This window comes from Leuciscus leuciscus (assembly GCF_965113295.1).
Source record: "Leuciscus leuciscus genome assembly, chromosome: 3".
Taxonomy (NCBI): domain Eukaryota; kingdom Metazoa; phylum Chordata; class Actinopteri; order Cypriniformes; family Leuciscidae; genus Leuciscus; species Leuciscus leuciscus.
The window spans coordinates 55,543,464-55,568,576 of record NC_138727.1 but is presented as its reverse complement, the minus strand read 5'-3'; the positions used below and the strand labels follow the sequence as shown (position 1 = coordinate 55,568,576).

General features: G+C 37.2%; 2 protein-coding genes and 2 long non-coding RNA genes across 4 annotated transcripts in view; 3 read left to right on the top strand and 1 right to left on the bottom strand.

Annotated features, from left to right (window-relative positions):
• Positions 1-7,841: 7,841 nt before the first annotated feature.
• LOC309493875 (uncharacterized protein) lies at positions 7,842-8,981 on the top strand. The gene is made up of 4 exons (XM_082163150.1): positions 7,842-7,997; positions 8,231-8,324; positions 8,412-8,609; positions 8,939-8,981. The coding sequence occupies exons 1-3, from the start codon at positions 7,856-7,858 to the stop codon at positions 8,569-8,571; spliced, it is 396 nt and encodes a 131-aa protein (XP_082019276.1). The 5' UTR covers positions 7,842-7,855; the 3' UTR covers positions 8,572-8,609; positions 8,939-8,981.
• Positions 8,982-9,044: 63 nt separating this feature from the next.
• LOC309493823 (uncharacterized protein) lies at positions 9,045-12,251 on the bottom strand. The gene is made up of 4 exons (XM_082163085.1): positions 12,102-12,251; positions 11,663-11,810; positions 9,813-10,017; positions 9,045-9,731 (listed from the first exon to the last, which is right to left on the bottom strand). Exons 1-4 carry the CDS (start codon positions 12,209-12,211, stop codon positions 9,430-9,432), a joined length of 765 nt encoding a protein of 254 aa, XP_082019211.1. The 5' UTR covers positions 12,212-12,251; the 3' UTR covers positions 9,045-9,429.
• Positions 12,252-16,020: 3,769 nt separating this feature from the next.
• The window catches only part of LOC309493935, a 29,368-nt gene continuing 20,275 nt past the window's right edge, over positions 16,021-25,113 (top strand). Inside the window, exons 1-3 of the long non-coding RNA XR_014204111.1 lie at positions 16,021-16,275; positions 17,261-17,368; positions 17,479-17,575. This is a non-coding gene — a long non-coding RNA (uncharacterized lncRNA). The remainder of the gene's footprint in view (positions 16,276-17,260; positions 17,369-17,478; positions 17,576-25,113) is intronic.
• LOC309493930 lies at positions 20,169-21,297 on the top strand. The gene is made up of 3 exons (XR_014204106.1): positions 20,169-20,342; positions 20,428-20,517; positions 20,611-21,297. It is a non-coding gene; the product is annotated as an uncharacterized lncRNA (long non-coding RNA).

Genomic DNA, 25,113 nt, shown 5'->3' with positions numbered 1-25,113 from the left:
GCTACCCCCCTGGGGTACATGGATTGGCCCAAACAACTCTAAACAACATTTGTATAACCCCTTTTGTTCTGGTCTGGTTATTTAAGGACAGAGCAATCTTTGGGACCTTTTGGGACACACCACTGTGTGTCTCTGTCAGGAAAGCATTATTTATCTTTGAGTAAATTATGTCATGTATTTTTCTGAATTGGCTTTTAATCATTTACTTGTGTAATTGGCATGATACATTTTTACCTGACAAATAAATGTTACATCTTGATTTATTCTGAAGTTTCAGAAATCATTATTTAAGTAGATTATGAGGAGGCTGGTGCTCCCGCAGCTCTGTGTCCAGGATAGGTCAAACTAAAGGCACATATGAACGGAGCAGTAGGCACGTCATCTGAAGACCTTTTGATTTCTGTCTATCACTGACTTGGCAAGTTGTACGAAAGTGGCTAAATAAACTACACTTGTTTGTATGAGTGAGCAGTAGGCAACCGACTTAAGAGGTATTAGCAAACCCTGCACCCTCTTACCAAGATCAGACTGGCGAGGCTGTGTCCGTGAGATCCATGTAAACCCGGGGCGTGTGACTCTGTGCGGCATCGGGTCCCTTAGTGAATTAATAATTGAAAGTATGGGATACTCCGAATAATCAAAGATCTAAATTAATTCATATTCAATATTTGATTATTTTCTAATCAGAAACACGATCTAAATTTGATTATCATTTGAAATTGGAGTCAGATTACGTATAGAGCTAAAGTAATACTAAAACTAAATTCCAATAAATTAAGTGAACTTCACTGGAGCGCTGAAAAGACATACACGCATTATACCTTCGTCAGGCCGTTGGATTCCGTCGTTGGGCCAATGGATGGTCCTTACATTAGAAACTGAGAGGAGAGTTAATACAATTGATATTACAATTATCACAAAAAATAACGAACAGTCTGTGTTTTAAACTAAGAAGAACAAGCTTCTATACTAACGTTACATTAAAAATGAACACGTTGCTAACTAGCTTAGCCGCTATCTGCTGGCACACCACATTAGATTAAAATACTTACCCTCTTAGTTGTGCAGATAACTCGATATGTAGAGTTTAAAGCCCTTGTCCCTCTTGCTTGTCGGAGCAGGGGACCGGGCATCAACAATGTGATGAACATCGCTGACGCTTATTTTCGGAAGATCCTGGAGACACTGAGTAAAAACAGACATTTTGGGCGACGCGCAAGTAAACCAGAAACGATATGCCGACTTCTGGCGACAGCAGAAGTTCGTCACTACGCTTGTGCACAGAGACTATTGTGCCACTTCACAATGGACACTATCATTTTATGGTGAATATCATCAGCTTCTGTTATTCTGTCTTTGGTGTTCCTGTAACTTTCCCTTTAAGTGATCAGTTTTATTAGTGATACGCTCATACAATACTAGCCCAGCGCAGACACAGCAGCGCCAGACCAGCAGTCTCAGACCGGCCGTTAGCGTGGAGATTACAGCAGCATTAAGGTCAGGTTTAGTGGTGGGGTTGGGTATTCATTATGCTGGAGTTTATAGTAATTGTGAAGTTAGGGTTAGTGGTTTTGGCAAGCCTGCAACCTTAGCCGGAAAAAAAATAATGCTAGCTAACGCTGTGCTACGCTGGGAAGGAGACCAGAGGCCATTTTCCTAATGGATAGAGCTGGTAAGTCCCGCCCCTTCTGCTAACCCCACTGGACCTCTAGGTTGAAAAATCGTCAATGCAAGTGAATGTGAGAAAATAATTATTTTCTGGTCCTGTTTGAATTGTGCCATGAATGTGAACATATGTTGTCAGTGAATTTTTTATATAATTTTTCGTGTGAAGAATGCTACAATTTAGCGGGTAGAAGTTTGACAAGGTTAGACTTTGTGTGAGAGCAATTTGTGGACTACAACTCTTTGCTGCTTTCGACGCATTTGATATACGTCACCACCACAAGCACACGATCCCACTATACATGGCTGTGTCTTTGGTGCACTTCACCGCCTTCTTTCAGGGAGAGGACAAAATCATTGAGCGTGGTGAAAACCACTTCAAGTCTGGGCATGTGGAGGGGTTCAACTACGCAAGTGGGGAGATGGTCGGCATTGTCCACACCAGTCGACGAGAAAGGTGTTATAATGTTTCGGTGAGTCTACTAGCTAACTAGCACGTTAGCAAATTGCTAGTAGCAGTTACTGTAGCAAAAGCAAAGCTCCCGAGGGTTAACCATTCTCTTGAGTCTTTTCGATTGTTATTCACACATTCTGCATAATCCACGAATGTAACTAGTGTTGCTGTGGCTAAAGTGCTGTAGCACTAGTTGTTTCTGTGCCGTTGTGAAGCTGCTGTGCACGTTAAAGGGATACTCCACTTTAAAATGAAAATTCTGTCATCATATACTCACCCTCATGTTGTTTCAAACCTGTATGAATTGGAAGATATTTAGAAGAATATCAGTAACCAGACAATTTCTGTCTGAAACAGAAAGTATTTATAGTATAGTATAGTATAGTATAGTATAGTATAGTATATATTTATAGTATTTTTTTCCTACTATGGAAGTCAATGAGACCAGAAACTGTCTGGTTACTGACATTCTTCTAAATATCTTCCTTTGTGTTCAGCAGAAGAAAGAAATTCATACAGGTTTGAAACAACATGAGGGTGAGTATATGATGACAGAATTTTCATTTTAAAGTGTAGTATCCCTTTAACAATGTCCCTCCGTTTACTACTGTACCCTGTAGAAAACACGCAAGCCACTGTGTATCCAAACCACAACAAGCTATGAACCATCTACGATCTAACCATGGGATTGATATTTTACCCACCTCCTGTTTTAACAGATCTCCCTGCGTGATGATGGCAGCATACTGAAGTCCTCCTGTGAGTGCGCGGTGGGGGACGTTAAATGCAGTCATGCTGCAGCGCTTGCCATGCGGGAGGTCAGCGTGACTGACATGGAGGAAACCTGCCGCCGCTAAAGTAACGAGGCCAGTGTTAGTCTTATGGTGCGCGTTTGTATTCCTTCTCCCTTTAGGCCCTTGCCAGGACTGTGAAGTCCTGACCCTCACCGTGACCTTTGAGATTGTCCCATCAGGTGGTGTGCCTGGAGATAACATTGTGCAGTGTATTCCAGCCTTCCTTCTCTTCTTTAATGATATGTCAGCATACATTTTACAGGATAAGACACGGATTTTGTAGTTGTTTCAATTAATGTCCCACTTTGTGACTCAATCTATAGCGATTACACTTAGTATATTTTTCTATGTTATAAATACTACTTATTGACTTAGCAAATAAAGTCAGCTTGTGTTCTGTAAGATTATGCGACTAATTGTATTTTAAATACAAACATAATTTTTTTTCATTCGGAAAGAAACACAGCATAAGGTCATAAGTACAGTAAACCTCATTTATTTGAAATGGTACATAAATCCAGGGTACTGCAAGCAGGACACACAGGAACATATGGAGCTGAGGATAGAAGAACATAAGCTCATGTGATGAACATTAAATCTCAAGCTACATGTTTCATTTTTGGTGTGTAAACGTTCTTGTGAGGTCTGGATGGTGTAAGTAATTAATTAACTAAATATATGCACAAGGCACCACGCCACATCCCTCATATTGTGTGCAATATGATCAACGTGGGGTGGTGTATTGTGGATACTTTCTGTGACTGAGATATGTGGACATGTTCATGGTTAAGTGCCCAGTTGGTCACTGTTAAATTTAAAATACTGCTGTGTATGATGACACTGCTAACTGCGAACTGTAATGCAGTATAGTTAATAAAACACATGACCTGAAAATGACTGTGGACCAGTCCTGTTTGGGGGTCTTTGGCAGTTCCTGCAAAACAGATAAAGGGGACAAAACAGAACATGATGTATTTAATGTCAGAGGAAAGAAAGACTAAATCACTTTAAAAAAATGATAATTATAAAGACTGATTCACGCATGGTAACAGTAACAGTGATTGGTCTGACTCACCCCTCAAAGCAATGAAAGAATTTCATGCATGGCTGATGGTCCCTTCGACTCTCCCTGATCTGTCTGATTTTGGTTTTTGATTGCATGATTACTTAAGATTACAAGAGGGTACATTCCTTAACAATTATATCACCAGTTACATTTTACCTCAAAGAATATACATTTTATCATTACCTTTTGCTCACTAACTTCATTACTCTGAAGCCAATTCACCTTTACACAGTTAGATTAAAAGTATGCCATCATGTGCACCTATTAAAACCTTTTAGAATTTTGTGAATTGCTGCACTGATTGATCATACTGTGCATATCTCATTGTTGCCAGGAGGACTTGGTTGAGCGGTTTTATTGAAATTATAATAATTCAAGCAGCACCTTTTTTATTGTGCTAGTGCTATTAGGCTAACCTGCTAATATTTCAGGAGCTTCTAGCAGAGTAGCGGGTAAGTCAACTTTGCTAGATTCACATACCTGATCCGTTTTATCCAGCGTTTCCTAGTTTTTACATCAGACGGGAATCTGAAGAAAGAACAGCCCATTTTGTTTGAATGGTGACATTTGGGTACAAAACACACAGGCATCTCGATCTGTCTCCATAGATTATCACAGCATTAGCACCGTGATTTGACAAGTGGAGGGAAAATGTGTTATGGGGTGACGTCACATGGGCGACATGTAGTCTTTCTCGTTATGTCTTTTCCACAACTGCTTGCCAAAGAATCATACAATATACTGTCAAACTCGTAACATGAAAAATTATATAAAAAATTCACAGACAACATATATTCACATTCATGGCACAATTCAAACGGGACCAGAAAATAATTATTTTCTCACATTCACTTGCATTGACGATTTTTCAACCTAGAGGTCCACTTGGGGTTTTACGGATGGGCGGGACTTACCAGCTCTATATCAATAGAGGAGAGGCTTCATAACACCGAATAAACCGCTTTAGTGAGGAAATAGCTTTTAAAGGGGTGGTTGATTATGATTTCACTTTTCTAACTTTAGTTAGTGTGTAATGTTGCTGTTTGAGCATAAACAACATCTGCAAAGTTACAACGCTCAAAGTTATAACGCAAGTTCAAGCAAAGGGAGATATTTTCTTTTAAAGAAATTGCTTTTTAAGTACTACAACAAACGGCTGGTTGGGACTACACAACATTCCTCCCAGGTTAGTGACATCACAAACCCTAAAATGTACATAAACCCCGCCCCCGGGAATGTTATCATGACAGAATATGCTAATCAATGACTTGAAGACAACTACGCATAAGCTATATAAATTCATCAACTAACCATTCAGAAATGTTGTCTACATGTTGCCACTTCTTCTTTAGTCCCTCCATCTTTGTCTGACTCCAGTTTTAACATAAAAGGCTAAACAAAATGTAAATTTTCAGTGCATGTCTGTGTGAGGTCAAAGGACACAAGCTGTTGTAGCTCCGCCCTCTTTGCTGAAGCAGCAGCTCATTTGCATTTAAAGGGACACACACAAAAAGGCGTGTTTGCTCACCCTCAAAAAGTGACATTTTTAACATGCTATATACAAATATCTGTGGGGTATTTTGAGCTAAAACTTCACATACACACTCAGGGGGCTTCAAATACTTATTTTACATCTTGTGAAAAGGGCATTATACCACCCCTTTAATGAATCGACAGCCCATCGGCTAATCTTCAATGTTTGCTTTAAAACATAAGTTTAGGACTGATCTATTTTTAGAGTAATACCTGTATGATATTACGCTGTTGCCACATATTATAGGCTTCAGGAAACTTAGCAAACTGGCAGCTCCAGTAGTAATGAAAAGACCTTGAACTCTGTCATGGAAACTAGCATGTATAAACCTTAATTTAACAACTTATTAATCAATAAAAAGGAATTTATACCTGTTTTATATTATGCTGTAGCGACATTGGACCAGCGGTTTGGAAAATGGATGGATGGATGATTCGGCTGCGGCTCCATCTTCTGTTCAGATGCAGGAATTAAGTTTTTCAATTCACGTTATTGCAGTGCATTGTGGGATTGAATGAGTGCACTCGATAACGTCCACTATGGTGTACCACTATGGTAGAGCCACGGATCCTGGTATCTCCCAGTAATGAGACCATCTCTGGTATAAAGCAGGCTTTAGGTGATCGGCAGCTCCTAACGTTCGGTCGGTATGGAAGGCATTTTCTGCCAAAATTAAATAAATCAATTCAACTATAAAAATGAAAATGAAAACCAGATTAAAAATTTCATTACAGAAAACTGTATGCAAAATATGTGACAAAATTGAGAATGAAATTGAAAGATTTAATTTTCACGGTGACAGTGCATCATCCCTGTCAAAGTGAAAAATAAAATGCAATTGGTGACAGTATAGCAGCAGAATTCATTTACATTTACATTTACAGTACAGACACACTCACAGCGGACATTTAACAATCTAGACAACTGTCTAAACTGAATTATACACGCAGACAATTATAAACAATCAGTTTAAAGCTTTTAACAAACATGAGATCAAAAGATTAGCTTATGCTGACACACACAGATATCAACAATCAGCGTATGAATCTCAACAATGGTGACAATCACAAATATTTAGATAAACAGATAAATTCAGAACATCACTGAAAAGCTATTAATTCACAACAAAAACAACAGCAAAAGATAAAAGCAAATATTTAGAATCAAACAAAATTATAGGACAATTCAGCTGCATAATTTATTCACGTTGCAATGCATTCTGGGAATTTTGCACTATGCTGGTACCCAGCATGCATTGCAGCAAAGTACTTTTGATTGTCACCATTGTTGAGATTCATACGCTGATTGTTGATATCTGTGTGTGTCAGCATAAGCTAATCTTTTGATCTCATGTTTGTTAAAAGCTTTAAACTGATTGTTATAATATTGCTAGATCTCATGCTGCAGTAACACAGGGTTTGTGATGTGACAATATTAATGGATCAACACAATTGTTAGAATCCAAAATCATCAGTGAATCAGTCTATTTCATGACGATTATAAAATCATCAACAGGTAACCATCATCACCTGATCTCGGTTCACTTTAGCTTTCTTTGCTGCTGTAAATGTGTTTGACAAACACACTGTCACAGCGGCTAAAAAAGATATAAGTTATACTAAGAGTTAAGAGCCCAACTAATGGAAACACTAGTCACTCTTATGGTGACTTTAAATGAAACACATTAGAGTTAAACCTCTGTTAAATCTCAATAAAAACTTCTGTAGACATCTGCCAGAAATAAAGTCAGTCTGGTTAGTAATAAGTGAAGCTGGTAATGCTGTTTGTGGAGTTGTTTAATCCTCCTCTGCTGAGATCTTCACAGATTTAATGTCTTCTTTTCTCTTCAGTTGATTTCATCTAAGGCTGTGTCTGAAGTCAGTTGTAGTTCTTGTGTTTCTGCTCGTCTCTTTTTCTGTTCTCTTCTTTCCTTCAGTGATTCTGCTTGTTAACAGGCTTATTAAGGCTGAGATGACTCCATATTTAATATACACAGATTTTGTGGCTCAGATAAGGTCCAGTTCTGGTTTATTTCTTTGCTCTTGGCTGACATGTGGCATTGCTATGGCCTGCTTGTGGCCCAGATCTGGCAAACAGGAGTGGGCCACACAAGGGCCGTCATTCCACGCTGCATGTGGGCCAGATCCGCATTCCACAAGTGCCAGATGTGGGCCGGATCCGGGCCGAAACAATGTTGCTATCTGGGATATGTTGTCTTTAGCATTAGTCCAGTCTTACAGCCTTGAAGTAAATGGGTATCTACTAATACATCACCCCTTTGAATATATTCTAGATATGTGTTCATGGCCGAATTTGTACATGGAAAACTTCAGCCCAGCAGAATGATTGTCATCAGGTTCATGGAGGGTGAGGCCACTGTGCAGGGCGTTCTGACAAAAGTCCAAGATGCCCTGGGAGCCTATGACCCCTTGGTCCTGACAGACGGACAGGGGAATGAGATACTTGATTCGGAGGGAACCAGAGGTAAAAAAAAAAAAAAAAAAAGTCTATTTTTGTAATCTAGATTAGGGTTCTTAAACCTTTGCAAGCTGGGCGCCTCCTTTGAAGGTTTAAATATTGTGTTGCTTACATTGGTCCCTCCAAAAATTACTGGGTCATTTCAATCATAGTTCAACTATTTTTCATTTGTTTTTATGCCTGACTGCCTATGTATCCACAGATGTATTTATATGAAATACTTTGTTGCATCTCTATAGGCTCTATCTATTGGAAGCAGAATGCTCGAAAAATCCTTGCAGTGCCAGAGCAGCAGTTTGCCGATATGAAGAGTGGGAAAAAGAGGAGGTCAATGTAAGTACCCTTAAACAAATAAATTGTCAATATAATTAGTCCATAAAATAATTTACTCGAAGCTATTAATGCTGTTCTTGTTTTTAGCAGAAAAGATGATGAATCAATGGGCCTTCAGGAGGTTTATGATAAAATAGAAGAGGTTGTGATGGCTGCCCAGTCGCTCCAAGATGTAACTCAAGTTATAAAAAACCTGTCTGAGCTGGCCATCGAGTCAAATTTACATCTTGACGGAGACACAAGCTGAGCATGTTCGTGCGGCATTCAGCTGTTCTGTGTGCAAGAGTATGTTGATTGTTACACTTTTAAACAAGCTACTTCCCCTAAAAGTTGGCGTGTTCTTTAGATCAAACAGATGGGGGTTTATGTGTTTTTTTTTTTTTTTTATTCGAGATCCACGTAGCAGGTCTAGGAGTGCTCCTAAGAATTATCAGAACATACTTCAATAGCACTTGTCATGCAGTGGCTTAATAATTTGATATTATATGTATACAGTATATTGCTCAGAGAGTACCAGTATTTATGTTTTGCTTAAAAATAATTTGTAATAATAATTAGAGTAATTTCAGGTGCAACTCTGTGTCTTAGTACTTCTCATATCTCATGTCTTGCAGGGCCAGTTAAGGAACCGATTCTCTCAAAATGCTGCAGAGCCATAATCGGATGCAAGTCATGCATCAATCACTCACTGCAGACCTCAACTCAGTGTGTGATGTGTAGGGCAGACAACTTTGCCATCAACATTGTGGAGGTGTCTGGCCTTTCTGAGGCCTTGAATGCTTTAGAGGAGATAATTAGGGGGTATTAAACACTTTTTGTTATTGTTAATGTTGCTGTTCATTATCCTGTAAAACTTGATCGGCCAAACCAATGTTCGGAGGTCGGACCTTTTTGAATAATTTACCATTGTGCTGTATAATTGACCACTGTCAAGAAAAAAAAAACTTTTAGAGTCACGTAAGCTGTGTTACAAAGAATGTTTTTATTTATCAGAAGCAAAACAGTAACAAACAAATACTTTTAAATTTTTTTTTACATTGGGTGAAGTTTATTTTGGCAAACTCTGCTTCTCAGCAGAGGTCAAGAAAAATGTTAATGCTGTACATTAGATGTGAGATTTAGACAAGTTAATAAGGTGGATCAAGGCTTCTTGAAATGGTTTAAAATCACGGTTAACAACAGAGTTATACAGATACGAGACATCAGGATATGTTTGCCCAAAAATATGTTCAACGTTCAACTTCTCTTCACTTCGGAATGGGTCTGCTCCAAAGGAGGAGACCCTTGTTAAGGGGTTTCCCAATTCCTCTGCATAAAGGTCAGCTGCTTCAGGCGCGTGAGGTAGTAGCTCCTCTGGGACTTTTTTCAGACACCCATCTCTTGCTAGTTGATTGGGTACTCCTTTTCCTGTAATTAAATTGTTACAATAAAATACAATGCAACTGAGGAAAGTTTGTTTATTCTTTTCTGTAACTGGTTTTACCATACCAGGAATTCTGTGTGCATTCCAAGTGTCAATTACTCTCTTCATGCCCAGTTCAGACAGTTGTCTAGTCAGGTTAGACACACAGTATCTGCTGATGTTGCAGTCCATGTCCAGGAGTTCTTGGTCAGTGAGGTGGATTAGGGCCTCTTTCAGTGGGTAATTGACCCTGCTATTAACCTCAGGCCACATCCGCTCAACTTTATGATTCTATAGAACAAACAAATATGAATGTGTTTATGGAGCATTGTAAGGGGTGAAAATATTTTAGAGACCTTTTGGAGTAAGTAAAATGTAGCTTTAATTTTGCACTTTTTACACCAAGGCTTTTGTTGAATTGTAGCTTGACAGTAGATCTTGGTTGTAAGTTGAATGGATAAAAGCATCCATTAACCCTTAAAGACCTATAGAACATTTTTGGGGCGCCTGACTCACCTGCACTTTTCTTTGTTTTTCTAACCCATTCTAGCAGCAAGCATCAAGTGCCATATATCATTTTAAACAGGAGAACCTAAAGTTTCCAGCTAGCTCATTTAAAGTCCCAGTTTTACATTTCTTTTGTCAGAGAATTTATGAAATTAACAGGATTTTAAGAAAAACGGCAGCAAAAAATGTGGTGTTTTCAGTGTGAACTCAAACAGAACTTCCTGAAGTTTTCTTTTTTTCTTTTAGAAAGTTAGACTTAATTGTTTTAGACTTCCAGATGAAATTTTGTATACATGTAACAATCCCTCAGCAAGTTATAGCCATTTATTATAATATTATTCTAGGCGTTTTTGAGTAAAAACAGGTGTATTACATTTACTGACAATGTAGATGTGTCCAAATAAGTTCAGGAAGTAAAGTAAATAGAAAAGTTGTTATATTACAACAGAACACTGAAGCAAACATTTTTCTTCAGAAAATTATATTATAATTTGAACATGAACAACAAATGCAAACAATATAACAAGTAGTGACAACTGTGCAATATAAATACTAACAATACAATATACAGAGTGTAAATGAACAAATGGTTCAAATAATCTTCACAAACTAAATACAAAAAGAAATAAACAGTGCAAATGAAGAAATGGTTCATTGAGGGTAATATACTGAGTGCTAATGAACAAATAGTGCAAATAATCTTCACAAACTAAATATAAATAAACAGTGCAAATGATTCAAACAATCTTCTGAATCGGAAGGTTCCACCAGGTCTAACGACTCGTTTAAAAAAAAAAAATTCTAACACATCCTCCGATTTGTACTGCTGTTTTTTTTACATACTCATGCTCTTTCGTGTTTTATGCTCTTTCATGTTTTGCGCTCTTTCGTGTTTTGCGCTATGGTCAAAAACTTTGCATCCGTTAGTTTTCATGCGTAGTTTTCAATGCATTGCGTTTGTTAAAAATGTATAAAGAAACGTGATTGGTTGTTAAAATCACCAATCACTATGTTTGTTGGTTGAGTTGATGACCGTTTGGACGAATCTGGGCATGGGGGTGGGACTAAGCATCAACAATCGTTCCTGTTTGGCTCAGAGAAAGAAACCACATGTGTTTCCTTGACGAATCACTGCTGCAGATTTTGATGACGCAATCACCGGCACTACGGAGCCACTGAATGACCAATAGAGACACCCGTGATAACACAGGAAAGCTGAGAATCTCATCTTTACGGTGCATTTTAAAGCATACAGATTGGATTAGCGACTCAAAAGTTATTAAACATTTTAGAACGATAGTTATTTTATGCCGCGGGCGGCCGTATCGGTCTTTAAGGGTTAAAATACTAAATGTAACCAAGGTGCAGGCCACAACAACTATGTGTGCATGTGTTTGAAATGTCTGCATACTGTTTTATTTTTGTTTACCTTTGTTGAAGAGGTTTGGTAGTATGGTGGTTTGTCCTGACAATGTCTGTGGGATGCAAGAATTTCCTGAATGAAGAGTGTCAAGTAGAATTCCTTGCCATGGTCAACACGCACCTGATCCCGCATTCCATAGTTTACCACTGCAGACCTTGAATTGTAAAGACATGAAAGAAATCAGAGTCGAGCTGTATTTACTGTATAAAACATCTTTGGGGATAAGGTCATATAGGTAGCCACGTTTTACATACTGTAGGTTGATTGATTGTAAGTAGGTTTAAAACTACAGCCAATATTACCATGAAATATGGTCGAAATGCAAAGTGTGGGTAGAGGACATGTATAATTTTTCTTAGCACTGTTTAGGGTTGCTCATTAGTATAGGCTACATTTGAGCAAAACTGCATAACATGAACAAATGTGAATGGAACAAATTGCCTACCTGTAAACATCCTCATAAATAATGAGGTTATTCTTTACAGGCATTGTTGCATGTGCCACTACTTTGCTAGAATATCCATCAATGGCAATCACATGTGTCACTCCAAACATTGCGAGTTTCTCGTTTTGGTCTAAATGGAGTTTATGCCCCATATAGGCAGCGTTGTATGGCACTGGATTAAAGTTCCGCAGGCCCTGATATGAAATGAATGACAAAGTGTAGGCAAAGTGTAAAATGGATTTGCCTACAAGCTACAATACAGCTCTAAGTAGTTAAAGATCAAGTTTTACTATAACCATTTCAACAGCAGTTTATGGAAATTTGTCTTGGTGTGCACACACATCACACATGACATTAACACACCAACATAGACAACATAATGCATATTACATAAAACACAAAATGTACATGTTGTGAACCAGTCCATATGTGCTTGGTGCAAAAGGCACATGGAAGAGTGCAGTAGGAAGTTAATAGTGCAATTGCTTATTATTTTCTTAGCTTATTTCATGCAATAGTCATAGGCAATAGCATACCTTGCATCTCATTTCATGGTAGGGTTTCACCATCACGTGCAGGACTCCACCAACTCGATTTTCTGCAGCAACAATCCCTTTGGTCGCCAGGTAACCAGTCATAAACTTTCGACCAAATGTTGGGCCAGTCTACAAAAGTTGAAGATGGTTAAAAGACTATAAAGAACATCATCCAAGTTTAGCTTATAAAAACCCTTACCTCTTCAATGGCTGACGAAACGGCTATTTCCAACTGTGCATCAGATACTAGTCGCTTGAGGTTGTGAACATTACAAAATCGTCGAACACTCATCACAGAGCAGCCACGTCCTGCGCCAATGTCCGTAAGGTGCTGTGCAATATATGCATGCATCGCATGCCTCCGTGACATGTCACAAATTGTCTCGGAATATGCCTCCAAAGACGCCATGTCATCCAGATGACAATATCAAAACAAAACCATCCAAAGCGAGTACTTCCGGGGTCAACCAAAACATAGGTCAAAAATAGAACCAAGCGCAGTTCATAATGGATTTTTTTTTTATTTTATTTTTTTTATAATTCTGTCTTTTATTTTCAATCCCCATAACAGATGAAAACATGACATTCACTTTCATTTAACAAGTGATACAGAAGTGTAAAAATTCATATATCACGTATTTTTCGTTTCCTATGTGACCTTCAAAATAGAATAATGAATGAACGAAAAAGTACACGGACCTTGTCACCATTGTTTAGATTCATATGTACATTAGTGTTGTCACAATACTAGAATTTCTAACTTCGATATGATATTTTGATACTTGATACCCATGGAGAAAAAAAACTGCCACGATATTAAGGGGGTATTTTTTTTAATTTTTTTAAAGCTAAATATAACAAGTCTAGAACATGACATTGAGGAATATTTTACATGAACAAAAGTGTCCTGAGGTAGTGCACTTGTTCAAAAGCCTCTCAGATTGCCATACATTCAAAAATCAATAAAGTGCAAAAAAAAAAAAAAAAGTGCAATCTTTTGTATTTCCAAGTAAAATCCAATCCAATCACAATGTCAACAAAAGATACTTAAACTTCAAGTAAAAACTAAATCAGTGCAATCTTATGCATCAAGTAACAAATTAGTAAACAAAATAATTAAATGTAATGTTATATGCAGTTATATGCAGATTTTCTCTACAGAGATAGACACCCATTACTGTATCCTACAGTTGTTTTGCATATTTTGAGCTAGGAACACCAGCATGTCAATGTGCTCCTCTGTAAGTTGTGCCCTTCTTGGACTGCAAATGAGACCTGATGTACTAAATACACGCTCTGAAGCTGAACTTGAAGCAGAGATGCACAGATACTTCTTAGCAAACTGGGCAAGGTGAGGTAAAGTTGTCTCATGTGTCCTCCACCATGTGAGTGGGTCCTCTCCTGCACTGATTTCAGCCATCTTTTCATATATGAAAACTCATTTTTGAGTTCCGTTTCTGCACCCTCACCTTCTTCTCTGGATGATGAGGAGAGCAGAGTTTCTTCAGAAAGTCAACAAAAAAAAAAACGCCCGATCTCGTCTAATCTCAGAAGCTAAGCATGGTCGGGCCTGGTTGGATGGGAGACCGCCTGAGAATACCAGGTGCTGGAAGCATTTTTGGTAAAAAAAAAAAAATAAATAAAAAAGAGTAAGAATTTGTTCAAAAAGCCTGAAATAGTCTTAGTTTCTTCAAAAAGCCCAGTCTTGGGAGCAGAGTTTCTTCAGAAAGTCAAAAAAAAAAAAAAAAAAAAAACGCCCGCTCTCGTCTGATCTCGGAAGCTAAACATGGTCGGGCCTGGTTGGATGGGAAACCGCCTGGGAATACCAGGTGCTGGAAGCATTTTTGGTAAAAAAAAAAAAAAAAAAAAGAGTCTAAGAATTTGTTCAAAAAGCCTGAAATAGTCTTAGTTTCTTCAAAAAGCCCAGTCTTGGGAGCAGAGTTTCTTCAGAAAGTCAAAAAAAAACACCCGATCTCGTCTAATCTCGGAAGCTAAAAGTTGCTGTGAAGTTTGAAAAAATACCAAAAAATGTTGCTGTCAGGTATCAAAAATGACAAAAAAAGAGTTTCTGTCATGTTTGAAAAATGACACAAAAAAAAGTTGCTGTGAAGTTTGAAAAAATACCAAAAAATGTTGCTGTCAGGTATCAGAAATGACAAAAAAAGAGTTTCTGTCATGTTTGAAAAATGACAAAAAAAAAAAGTTGCTGTGAAGTTTGAAAAAAATACCAAAAAAAGTTGCTGTGAAGTTTGAAAAAATACCAAAAAAAGTTGCTGTCAGGTATCAAAAAAGACAAAAAAAGAGTTTCTGTCATGTTTGAAAAACGAAAAAAAAAAAAGTTGCTGTGAAGTTTGAAAAAATACCAAAAAATGTTGCTGTCAGGTATCAACAATGACAAAAAAAAGAGTTTCTGTCATGTTTGAAAAATGACAAAAAAATAAAAGTTGCTGTGAAGTTTGAAAAAATACCAAAAAAAGTTGCTGTCAGGTATCAAAAAAGACAAAAAAAGAGTTTCTGTCATGTTTGAAAAACGACAAAAAAAAAAGTTGCTGTGAAGTTTGAAAAAATACCAAAAAATGTTGCTGTCAGGTATCAAAAATGACAAAAAAAGAGTTTCTGTCATGTTTGAAAAATGACAAAAAAAAAAGTTGCTGTGAAGTTTGAAAAAATACCAAAAAATGTTGCTGTCAGGTATCAAAAATGACAAAAAAAGAGTTTCTGTCATGTTTGAAAAATGACAAAAAAAGAGTTTCTGTCATGTTTGAAAAATGACAAAAAAAAAAAGATTCTGTGAAGTTTGAAAAAATACCAAAAAAAGTTGCTGTGAAGTTTGAAAAAATACCAAAAAAAGTTGCTGTCAGGTATCAAAAAAGACAAAAAAAGAGTTTCTGTCATGTTTGAAAAACGAAAAAAAAAAAGTTGCTGTGAAGTTTGAAAAAATACCAAAAAATGTTGCTGTCAGGTATCAAAAATGACAAAAAAAGAGTTTCTGTCATGTTTGAAAAATGACAAAAAAAAAAGTTGCTGTGAAGTTTGAAAAAATACCAAAAAATGTTGCTGTCAGGTATCAAAAATGACAAAAAAAGAGTTTCTGTCATGTTTGAAAAATGACAAAAAAAAAAAGTTGCTGTGAAGTTTGAAAAAATACCAAAAAATGTTGCTGTCAGGTATCAGACATGACAAAAAAAGAGTTTCTGTCATGTTTGAAAAATGACAAAAAAAAAAAGTTGCTGTGAAGTTTGAAAAAATACCAAAAAAAGTTGCTGTGAAGTTTGAAAAAATACCAAAAAAAGTTGCTGTCAGGTATCAAAAAAGACAAAAAAAGAGTTTCTGTCATGTTTGAAAAACGAAAAAAAAAAAAGTTGCTGTGAAGTTTGAAAAAATACCAAAAAAGAGTTTCTGTCATGTTTGAAAAACGAAAAAAAAAAAAAAAGTTGCTGTGAAGTTTGAAAAAATACCAAAAAAAAGTTGCTGTCAGGTATCAAAAAAGACAAAAAAAGAGTTTCTGTCATGTTTGAAAAACGACAAAAAAAAAAGTTGCTGTGAAGTTTGAAAAAATACAAAAAAAAGTTGCTGTCAGGTATCAAAAATGACAAAAAAAGAGTTTCTGTCATGTTTGAAAAATGACAAAAAAAAAAGTTGCTGTGAAGTTTGAAAAAATACCAAAGAATGTTGCTGTCAGGTATCAAAAATGACAAAAAAAGAGTTTCTGTCATGTTTGAAAAATGACAAAAAAAAAAGTTGCTGTGAAGTTTGAAAAAATACCAAAAAATGTTGCTGTCAGGTATCAAAAATGACAAAAAAAGAGTTTCTGTCATGTTTGAAAAATGACAAAAAAAGAGTTTCTGTCATGTTTGAAAAATGACAAAAAAAAAAGTTGCTGTGAAGTTTGAAAAAATACCAAAAAAAGTTGCTGTCAGGTATCAAAAAAGACAAAAAAAGAGTTTCTGTCATGTTTGAAAACCGACCAAAAAAAAAGTTGCTGTGAAGTTTGAAAAAATACCAAAAAAAGTTGCTGTCAGGTATCAAAAAAGACAAAAAAGAGTTTCTGTCATGTTTGAAAACCGACCAAAAAAAAAGTTGCTGTGAAGTTTGAAAAAATACCAAAGAATGTTGCTGTCAGGTATCAAAAATGACAAAAAAAGAGTTTCTGTCATGTTTGAAAAATGACAAAAAAAAAAGTTGCTGTGAAGTTTGAAAAAATACCAAAAAATGTTGCTGTCAGGTATCAAAAATGACAAAAAAAGAGTTTCTGTCATGTTTGAAAAATGACAAAAAAAGAGTTTCTGTCATGTTTGAAAAATGACAAAAAAAAAGTTGCTGTGAAGTTTGAAAAAATACCAAAAAAAGTTGCTGTCAGGTATCAAAAAAGACAAAAAAAGAGTTTCTGTCATGTTTGAAAACCGACCAAAAAAAAAGTTGCTGTGAAGTTTGAAAAAATACCAAAAAAAGTTGCTGTCAGGTATCAAAAAAGACAAAAAAGAGTTTCTGTCATGTTTGAAAACCGACCAAAAAAAAAGTTGCTGTGAAGTTTGAAAAAATACCAAAAAAAGTTGCTGTCAGGTATCAGAAATGACAAAAAAAGAGTTTCTGTCATGTTTGAAAAACGACAAAAAAAAAAAGTTGCTGTGAAGTTTGAAAAAATACAAAAAAAAGTTGCTGTCAGGTATCAGAAATGACAAAAAAAGAGTTTCTGTCATGTTTGAAAAATGACAAAAAAAAAAAGTTGCTGTGAAGTTTGAAAAAATACCAAAAAAATGTTGCTGTCAGGTATCAGAAATGACAAAAAAAGAGTTTCTGTCATGTTTGAAAAACGACAAAAAAAAAAAGTTGCTGTGAAGTTTGAAAAAATACAAAAAAAAGTTGCTGTCAGGTATCAGAAATGACAAAAAAAGAGTTTCTGTCATGTTTGAAAAATGACAAAAAAAAAAAGTTGCTGTGAAGTTTGAAAAAATACCAAAAAAAGTTGCTGTGAAGTTTGAAAAAATACCAAAAAAAGTTGCTGTCAGGTATCAAAAATGACAAAAAAAGAGTTTCTGTCATGTTTGAAAAATGACAAAAAAAAAAAGTTGCTGTGAAGTTTGAAAAAATACCAAAGAATGTTGCTGTCAGGTATCAAAAATGACAAAAAAAGAGTTTCTGTCATGTTTGAAAAATGACAAAAAAAAAAGTTGCTGTGAAGTTTGAAAAAATACCAAAAAAAGTTGCTGTCAGGTATCAAAAATGACAAAAAAAGAGTTTCTGTCATGTTTGAAAAATGACAAAAAAAAAAAGTTGCTGTGAAGTTTGAAAAAATACCAAAAAAAGTTGCTGTGAAGTTTGAAAAAATACCAAAAAAAGTTGCTGTCAGGTATCAAAAAAGACAAAAAAAGAGTTTCTGTCATGTTTGAAAAACGAAAAAAAAAAAAGTTGCTGTGAAGTTTGAAAAAATACCAAAAAATGTTGCTGTCAGGTATCAGAAATGACAAAAAAAGAGTTTCTGTCATGTTTGAAAAACGACAAAAAAAAAAAAGTTGCTGTGAAGTTTGAAAAAATACCAAAAAATGTTGCTGTCAGGTATCAGAAATGACAAAAAAGAGTTTCTGTCAGAGAGAATAGAGGGCACCTTCCATCTAAAAAACTGACAGTTTTATTGCTTTATGGCCCTCAAAGCCCCGCCCCCTTTGACCGTGGGAATTTCCCACGCTAGCTCCTCCCACTTATGGGCTGTACAGTACACCGTGGGAATTTCCCACGCTAGCTCCTCCCACTTATGGGCTGTACAGTACACCGTGGGAAAATCGGATTTGTGTCACGCCTCCTTAGGGGTTGAACATTTGAAGCGTGGGAAAATTTCCCACGCTCAGTAGTTCTAAACAGTGTAAATTAAAACTTTTTTAAAAATGTACAATAAAGACATAGCCAGAGTGTGAGATCAGTGTTTTTATTAAAGAAGACAGATGTACATTCATCACTTTCAAAACATCAATGAAATAAGTTAAAATTGCATTTTTCTCTAAAAGAGATATTAAAAAATGAGTTAGTGTTATTTAAAGATGTTAAAACATTAAAACAAGTTAAGAGTTTTTTAACTTTCAGACAGTATTTGTAAAACTTTTACATAAAACACAAACTAGTTTAAAAAGTGTTACGTTTTTACATACCCAGTTGTTAAAGACTCGGAGTTTAAAGATATATAAGTGGTTTGTTGTAGTGGAGCAAAGTGTAGAGCGTCCATTCAGTCCACAGGTCAGACAGAAATAAAGCAGTCTGAGGCCTACAGAGAGCCACACACAAACCCCGCCCCTAGCCCCGCCCCACCAGATGTCACCGTGGGAAATTCCCACACCCCCCTTCAAGCTCCCAAATAGAAAACACGTCCGGTCAGCTCAGTAGCCAGACTTAAATGACCAAAGAAAACCGATGCAAAGGCCCGGAGAGACCACACCCCCTAACACGCCCCTCTCAAAGCTCATAGGTTGTGTAAAATTAAGACACACCTCTCAAATGTCATTGGATGATACAAATGACATCACTCATAGGAATCCCCCTATCACAGCATCACAGTTAAGAGTTTAAAAAGCAGCGGAAACTTCAAGTGAAATACTATTTGTTTTATCTATCGTTTTTATACCGTTTTTATGTAAACCACTTTAAACATCCATATGAAATGTGGTAAATAATCACGGTTTCCAATATTTAATTGTCACAAAATTATTCTATAATTTTAAAAGTAGGCTATAGTCTCCTAGAGTTTTTAAGGCTCGCGCACTTATCATACCACACACACACACACACACACACACACACACACACACACACACACACAGAGCGCCGCTATGTCTACCGAGGTGTTATGGGGCATATGGTAGCATCCTGCATATTTAATTTTTTCTCTTTTTGACGGAATTGTGTGAATTAGTTTTATTGCAGAGCTTATTTGAAGAGATGGGTCAAATTCGACATGTTTTTTCTAGTCATACAAATCAGGTATCAGACTCCATACCACATGCAGAGATGAAGGGTTTCTTTGAAAATTAAGCGGGGAAAAAGGTGTTTTTAAAACGCATCGTATCGCAATCTTTAAAAGGAGTCATTTGAGTATTTCATTTGAGTACCCAACCGACGAAGGAGACACACCATCGAGCCAGCGCAATGTCTACAAATCATCATTATGGAGCAGAAGGAGACGAACGCTCTTTTGATTCCGAATTAGTGGAAATTCTTAACGATTTATGTGAGTATTTTTATCATAAATCATAACCTACAAAATTGAAAAGATATCTCAATAAATGCTTTTATTTTCAGATGATACATCATTCCCCGAAGGTGTCGCGCCAGGTGATTTTTTTCAAGGTACGAGGATATATTTTTGTCATGTCTTTTTTAAATATTTACTATTTAATATTTGTTTTAAAGAAAAAACTACTTTCAACAGAAATCACAGACGACGCACCGGCTCATAGCTCCACCCAACCGCCGGACCCAGCCAATCAAATTTACGAAGACGTCACGCCCAATTCAACCCCTACAGCTGTGCTCTGTGCGGACACAGAGAGTACCGAAAGTCAAACCTCACGTCCAGTCGAAGAGGAGAATTCTCCCCGTTCGAGCCCGTCTTTGGATGAGGGAAACACCGGATCGATTAACATCATTGACGCTTCACACAGAGGGGTGAAACGTCTTCGGGAAATTTATGGAGAAGAATTAATCTATCCGGAGAGAGGTAAGGGAAAAAGAAAACTATTTGGTCTAATCTTTTATATTTTTTATTCGTTGAATTTTTTTAATTAACTGAATATTGTTTTTAGAAGAAAACAGTACATCTGTTACATCGACAACTGGAGGAAAGAAACGATTCGAGAAATATTCTCCCGAGAGTCCGAATACGGATGAATACGGTAAGATTTCTTGTTTCATTAGACTATATTTTATCTATATTAAATAATTCATATAATATATATATATTTTTTTTTTTTTTTTTTTTCCTTTAGAAGAAATCACCTCTTCTCCAGAAAGAGGGGCCGAGGTGTTTTTGGCTTCTCAGCAATCGGTACTGGAGAGCATCAATTCGGAACGGGACTTATCAGAAAACAGTGATGAAGACGACCAGAGGTTTAGTCCTCTGTACAATCCTGCAGATCTCCGTGGATTGAGTTATGCCACTTTACGGAGTGCAAACAGAAGCTTCCAACGTGTTATCGAAATTGCCACACTACCTCTCACTTACCATCAGACAGCGGATATAGTTTCAAGAGGGCAGACCGGTATTACGGACCTTCTACATAGAGTCATTGATACACAGAATCAACACACCGCCGATTTAAGAAGTGCGGTGGAATTTTTCGGTGTTTGCCAAGACCGTGTGTTGGAAGAAAACAGACAGTTGCGCAACACGGTCTTATCACTTCAGCAAAACCTTTTGGAGGTGAGGAATGATCATTCATTGTTAATTACTGTACTGTCCCTAATATCTGAAAGATTACATATTATTCAGAGACAATCGAGGGACAGGCCTACATAAAATGATGATTGACTAGTTTTTTAAAAAACATTTCACTGTTATTGTTTTAAAATCGTATGGCTGTTATTGTTTTTTATCTAACTGTGTGAGATTTTGTATTTGTGTTTCAGTTTTTAAAATCTATTTCTCTGTTATTGTTTTTTATCTAGAGGTGTGTGTATGGGTGATTATGTTTTACTAATACCCTAAATTTTATGATGTATACCTATTAAAAACATTGTGATGTATATTTAATGGCATCCTTCTGTTTCACACAATTTTAAAAATAAAAAACATATCAAAATGTTTCCTAAAAGACAGAGAACCGACTCAGAGTGTGATGATATAACTCGCTCAAGATCTAGAGGTACGTCTGAGAATAACGAGAGACTGAATATTTTAATACGTCAACAGTTAAGAGGTCTAAATAGTAGTGTTTTGTCTAATACGGAGAGATTGGATAATATTATAATCGACCAGCATCGCTGGATAGACCCGACCGAGGATGATGGAGATGAGAGCGCACAGACAGGTGGTACACTAGGGACATCTCAAACGCGGCCTACGGAGTTAAGTCGTGCGGAGATAGATTCTCTGATGACTGATGGTGGTGTTGTTCGGGGTTTCACGATAACACCACGACCGCGTTTTAACGGTGTAGAGTTACAGAGATCGTTAGATCTCAGACAAATACAGACCACCGATTTTGTAGAATATAATTCACGCCTCCATAATATCCTAAACGAGGTGGTTGACCTTTCACATCAGCTGGCGGGCGAGACGGGGTTCATAAACATAGCGCTTGCAGGAGAAAGTTTGCCGGGGTCAGTAAATGCAGTATTAACACCTGATAACAACCACGATGCTTCATTATTCATAAATCAGATTGAACAAGTTGCTCAGAGTAATGCTGATCTGGCTAGTGACTCGACCCTAGCATTACAAATCTCAATTGTGAGAGATAAAACAGGAGGGGGAAGAAGAAAGATCAATCACCTAGCTATCAGCGAGAGTATCAGTAGGAATAAAATGCATTTATTTAGCCCCATTAATATCGATAATGAAATGTGTTTGAGCTACTGTCTAGCATATTTCCTCAATCCAGATTTCACAGATCAAGAGTTACACACACCTGCGATGGAGATTCACACGGGATGTGGTTTTATGGCACACGAGCAGATAGCTCTCCATAATTTGTCGGTTTTCGAAAATAAATTAGACATAAAAATTGTAGTTTTTTATAGAGACTGTTCTGGGAAGGTGGTTGTGTACAAAAACACAGACGAATTACACCCAAAGACAGTCCATCTATTTCTGCACGAAGGACATTTTCATCTAATAAAAAATTTAACCGGATTTATTGGAAGCTCGTACGTGTGTGAATACTGCTTCAAGGGGCATAAAGACAGAAAAACACACGAATGTCAGTTTGTTTGCAAGATATGTATGACATCTGCGTGTCGCACGTATGCGAGCAGAACAAGACAGTGTGCAGAATGTCTAAGATTCTGTAAAAACAACTTCTGTTACGAAACACATAAAAAATCACAAACCCCCGGCGAGAGATCTCAGTGTGAATCTGTGAGATTCTGCTCAAAATGCCATGCCGTTTATAGAACGCCCTCTGGTGGTGAAAAAATAAAACCTCACAAATGCTCTCCAGAGTATTGTCTACATTGTTGTGAGATTTTGACGAGCGACGGTGGTCACGAATGTTACATTCAGCCTCTAAAACCTGAAGCCAAAGACAAAAATTACATTTATTATGATTTTGAAACATTCGTTCAAGATGGGAGACACATAGCAAATTATGTTTGTGCAATGACAGAGACAGGCGAGACGTTTGAAGCTGCGGGGCTAGATTGTGTGGCTCTTTTGATTAAACACTTCAGACGCCCAAAATATACAGGATACACGTTTATTGCACATAACTCGTCCGGTTTTGATGCATATTTACTCCTTAATTATCTTGTCGGGGAGGGTTTGACGCCAAAAGTTATTATGCAGGGATGTAGAATTCTATACATGTATGATACTGTGTTTAAACAACGTTTCATCGACTCATGGCAATTTATCCCCTTTAAACTAGCTAACATACCCAAGGCCCTTAACTTAGATACACAGGAGAAGGGTTATTTTCCGCACCTTTTCAATAAACCAGAAAATGGAGAATATACCGGTCCCTATCCTGCAAAAGAGTTTTACGGTTATGAGACAATGAGTAAAGCCGAGCGTGTCAGATTTGACACTTGGTACGCAGATGTATCGAATGATATCTTTGACTTCAAAAAGGAGATCGCTTTTTACTGTAGGAATGATGTAATTATTCTACGAAAAGCCTGCAAATGTTACAGAGACGAATTTATAAATTTCACAAATATCGATCCGTTCAAATCCATCACATTACCAGGTGTGTGTATGAAAACTTTCAAAACAAATTTTCTCTCGCGCGACACACTGGCTCTAACACACAGCCACGCCTATATTAATCAACACAAGACGTTTTCAAACGTATCTATCCAATGGCTTGAGTATGTCAAATTGAGTCAAAACGTGGAGATAGAACATGCAGTAAACATTGGCGAACGTGCGGTGGGGCCATATCACCTAGATGGTTATTATGAGGATGATAATGGGACAAAGATAGCCTTGGAATTCCTAGGGTGCTTTTTTCACGGTCACGACTGCAGATTTAAGGCAGAAGAAATTCAACCTTTATCGAAAGTGTGTTTTGGGGATCTCAGAAGGCAGTCGGATGCAAAACTAGAAACCCTGCGAAAAGTTTATGGATTGCGCGTTATTGTTATGTGGGAATGCGAATGGGAGGGGCTGAAACAGACAGACCATGATGTCATGCGGTTCATGTCATCTTACGAAACACACGAGAGGCTGAGAGCTCGAGATGCTCTATACGGCGGTAGAACCAATGCGTACAAGTTGTATCACAAAACAGCTGAAAATGAGAGAATCGACTATTATGATTTCACATCGTTATACCCTTTCGTCCAGGCTACTAAAACGTATCCTATAGGTCATCCTAAAATTATATTCAAGGACTTTGAAGCGATAGAGAACTACTTTGGGCTAATAAAGGCCGAAGTTCTTCCTCCGCGGGGATTGTATCATCCAGTACTGCCTTACAGGTGCGCTGGTAAGCTAATGTTTCCTCTATGTAAGACTTGTGCAGAGAATCAGATTCAGGATACACAATGCTGCCATACAGAGGCTGAGAGATGTATTACAGGCACATGGGTGACCGTTGAACTCCAGAAAGCTATTCAACACGGATATTGCGTAATAAAAATACATGAAGTCTGGCATTTCCCAGACACGTCCGATACATTATTCACCGAATATGTTAAAACATTCCTTAAACTGAAACAGGAAGCGTCGGGGTATCCGTCCGATGTAGTGACAGAGACAGAAAAACAATCTTACGTAGCTGATTACCTGGATAAGGAAGGGATCCAGTTAGATCCGTCTAAAATAATAAAAAATCCAGCAAAAAGATCCATTGCTAAGCTCATCTTGAATACACTTTGGGGTAGGTTTTGTCTGAGATCTCACCTTGCACACAGTGAACTCCTGGCAGACCCAGAAGAGTTCACTCAGCATCTCTTTAATCACGCCCACGTAATACATCATTTCTCTTTCGTATCTGATTCAGTGGCTTTGATTCAGTCGAGTAGTGCACCGCAAGACCCATCTCCCACGCGGGATGTAAATCTTTTGGTAGGCGCTTTCACGACTTGTTACGGGCGACTCGAGTTGTATAATCTTCTAGATAAATTACGCGAGAGAGTGATTTATGCCGACACAGACAGCGTGATTTTTGTATCAAAAACCGGTGATTGGATTCCTGAGACAGGATCTTATCTCGGTCAGCTGACGAGCGAGTTAGATTCTGGTCAGCATATAATCCAATTCGTTTCCTCGGGTCCTAAATCTTATGCATTTAAGACATCCGATGGTCGTTCATGTCTCAAAGCTAAAG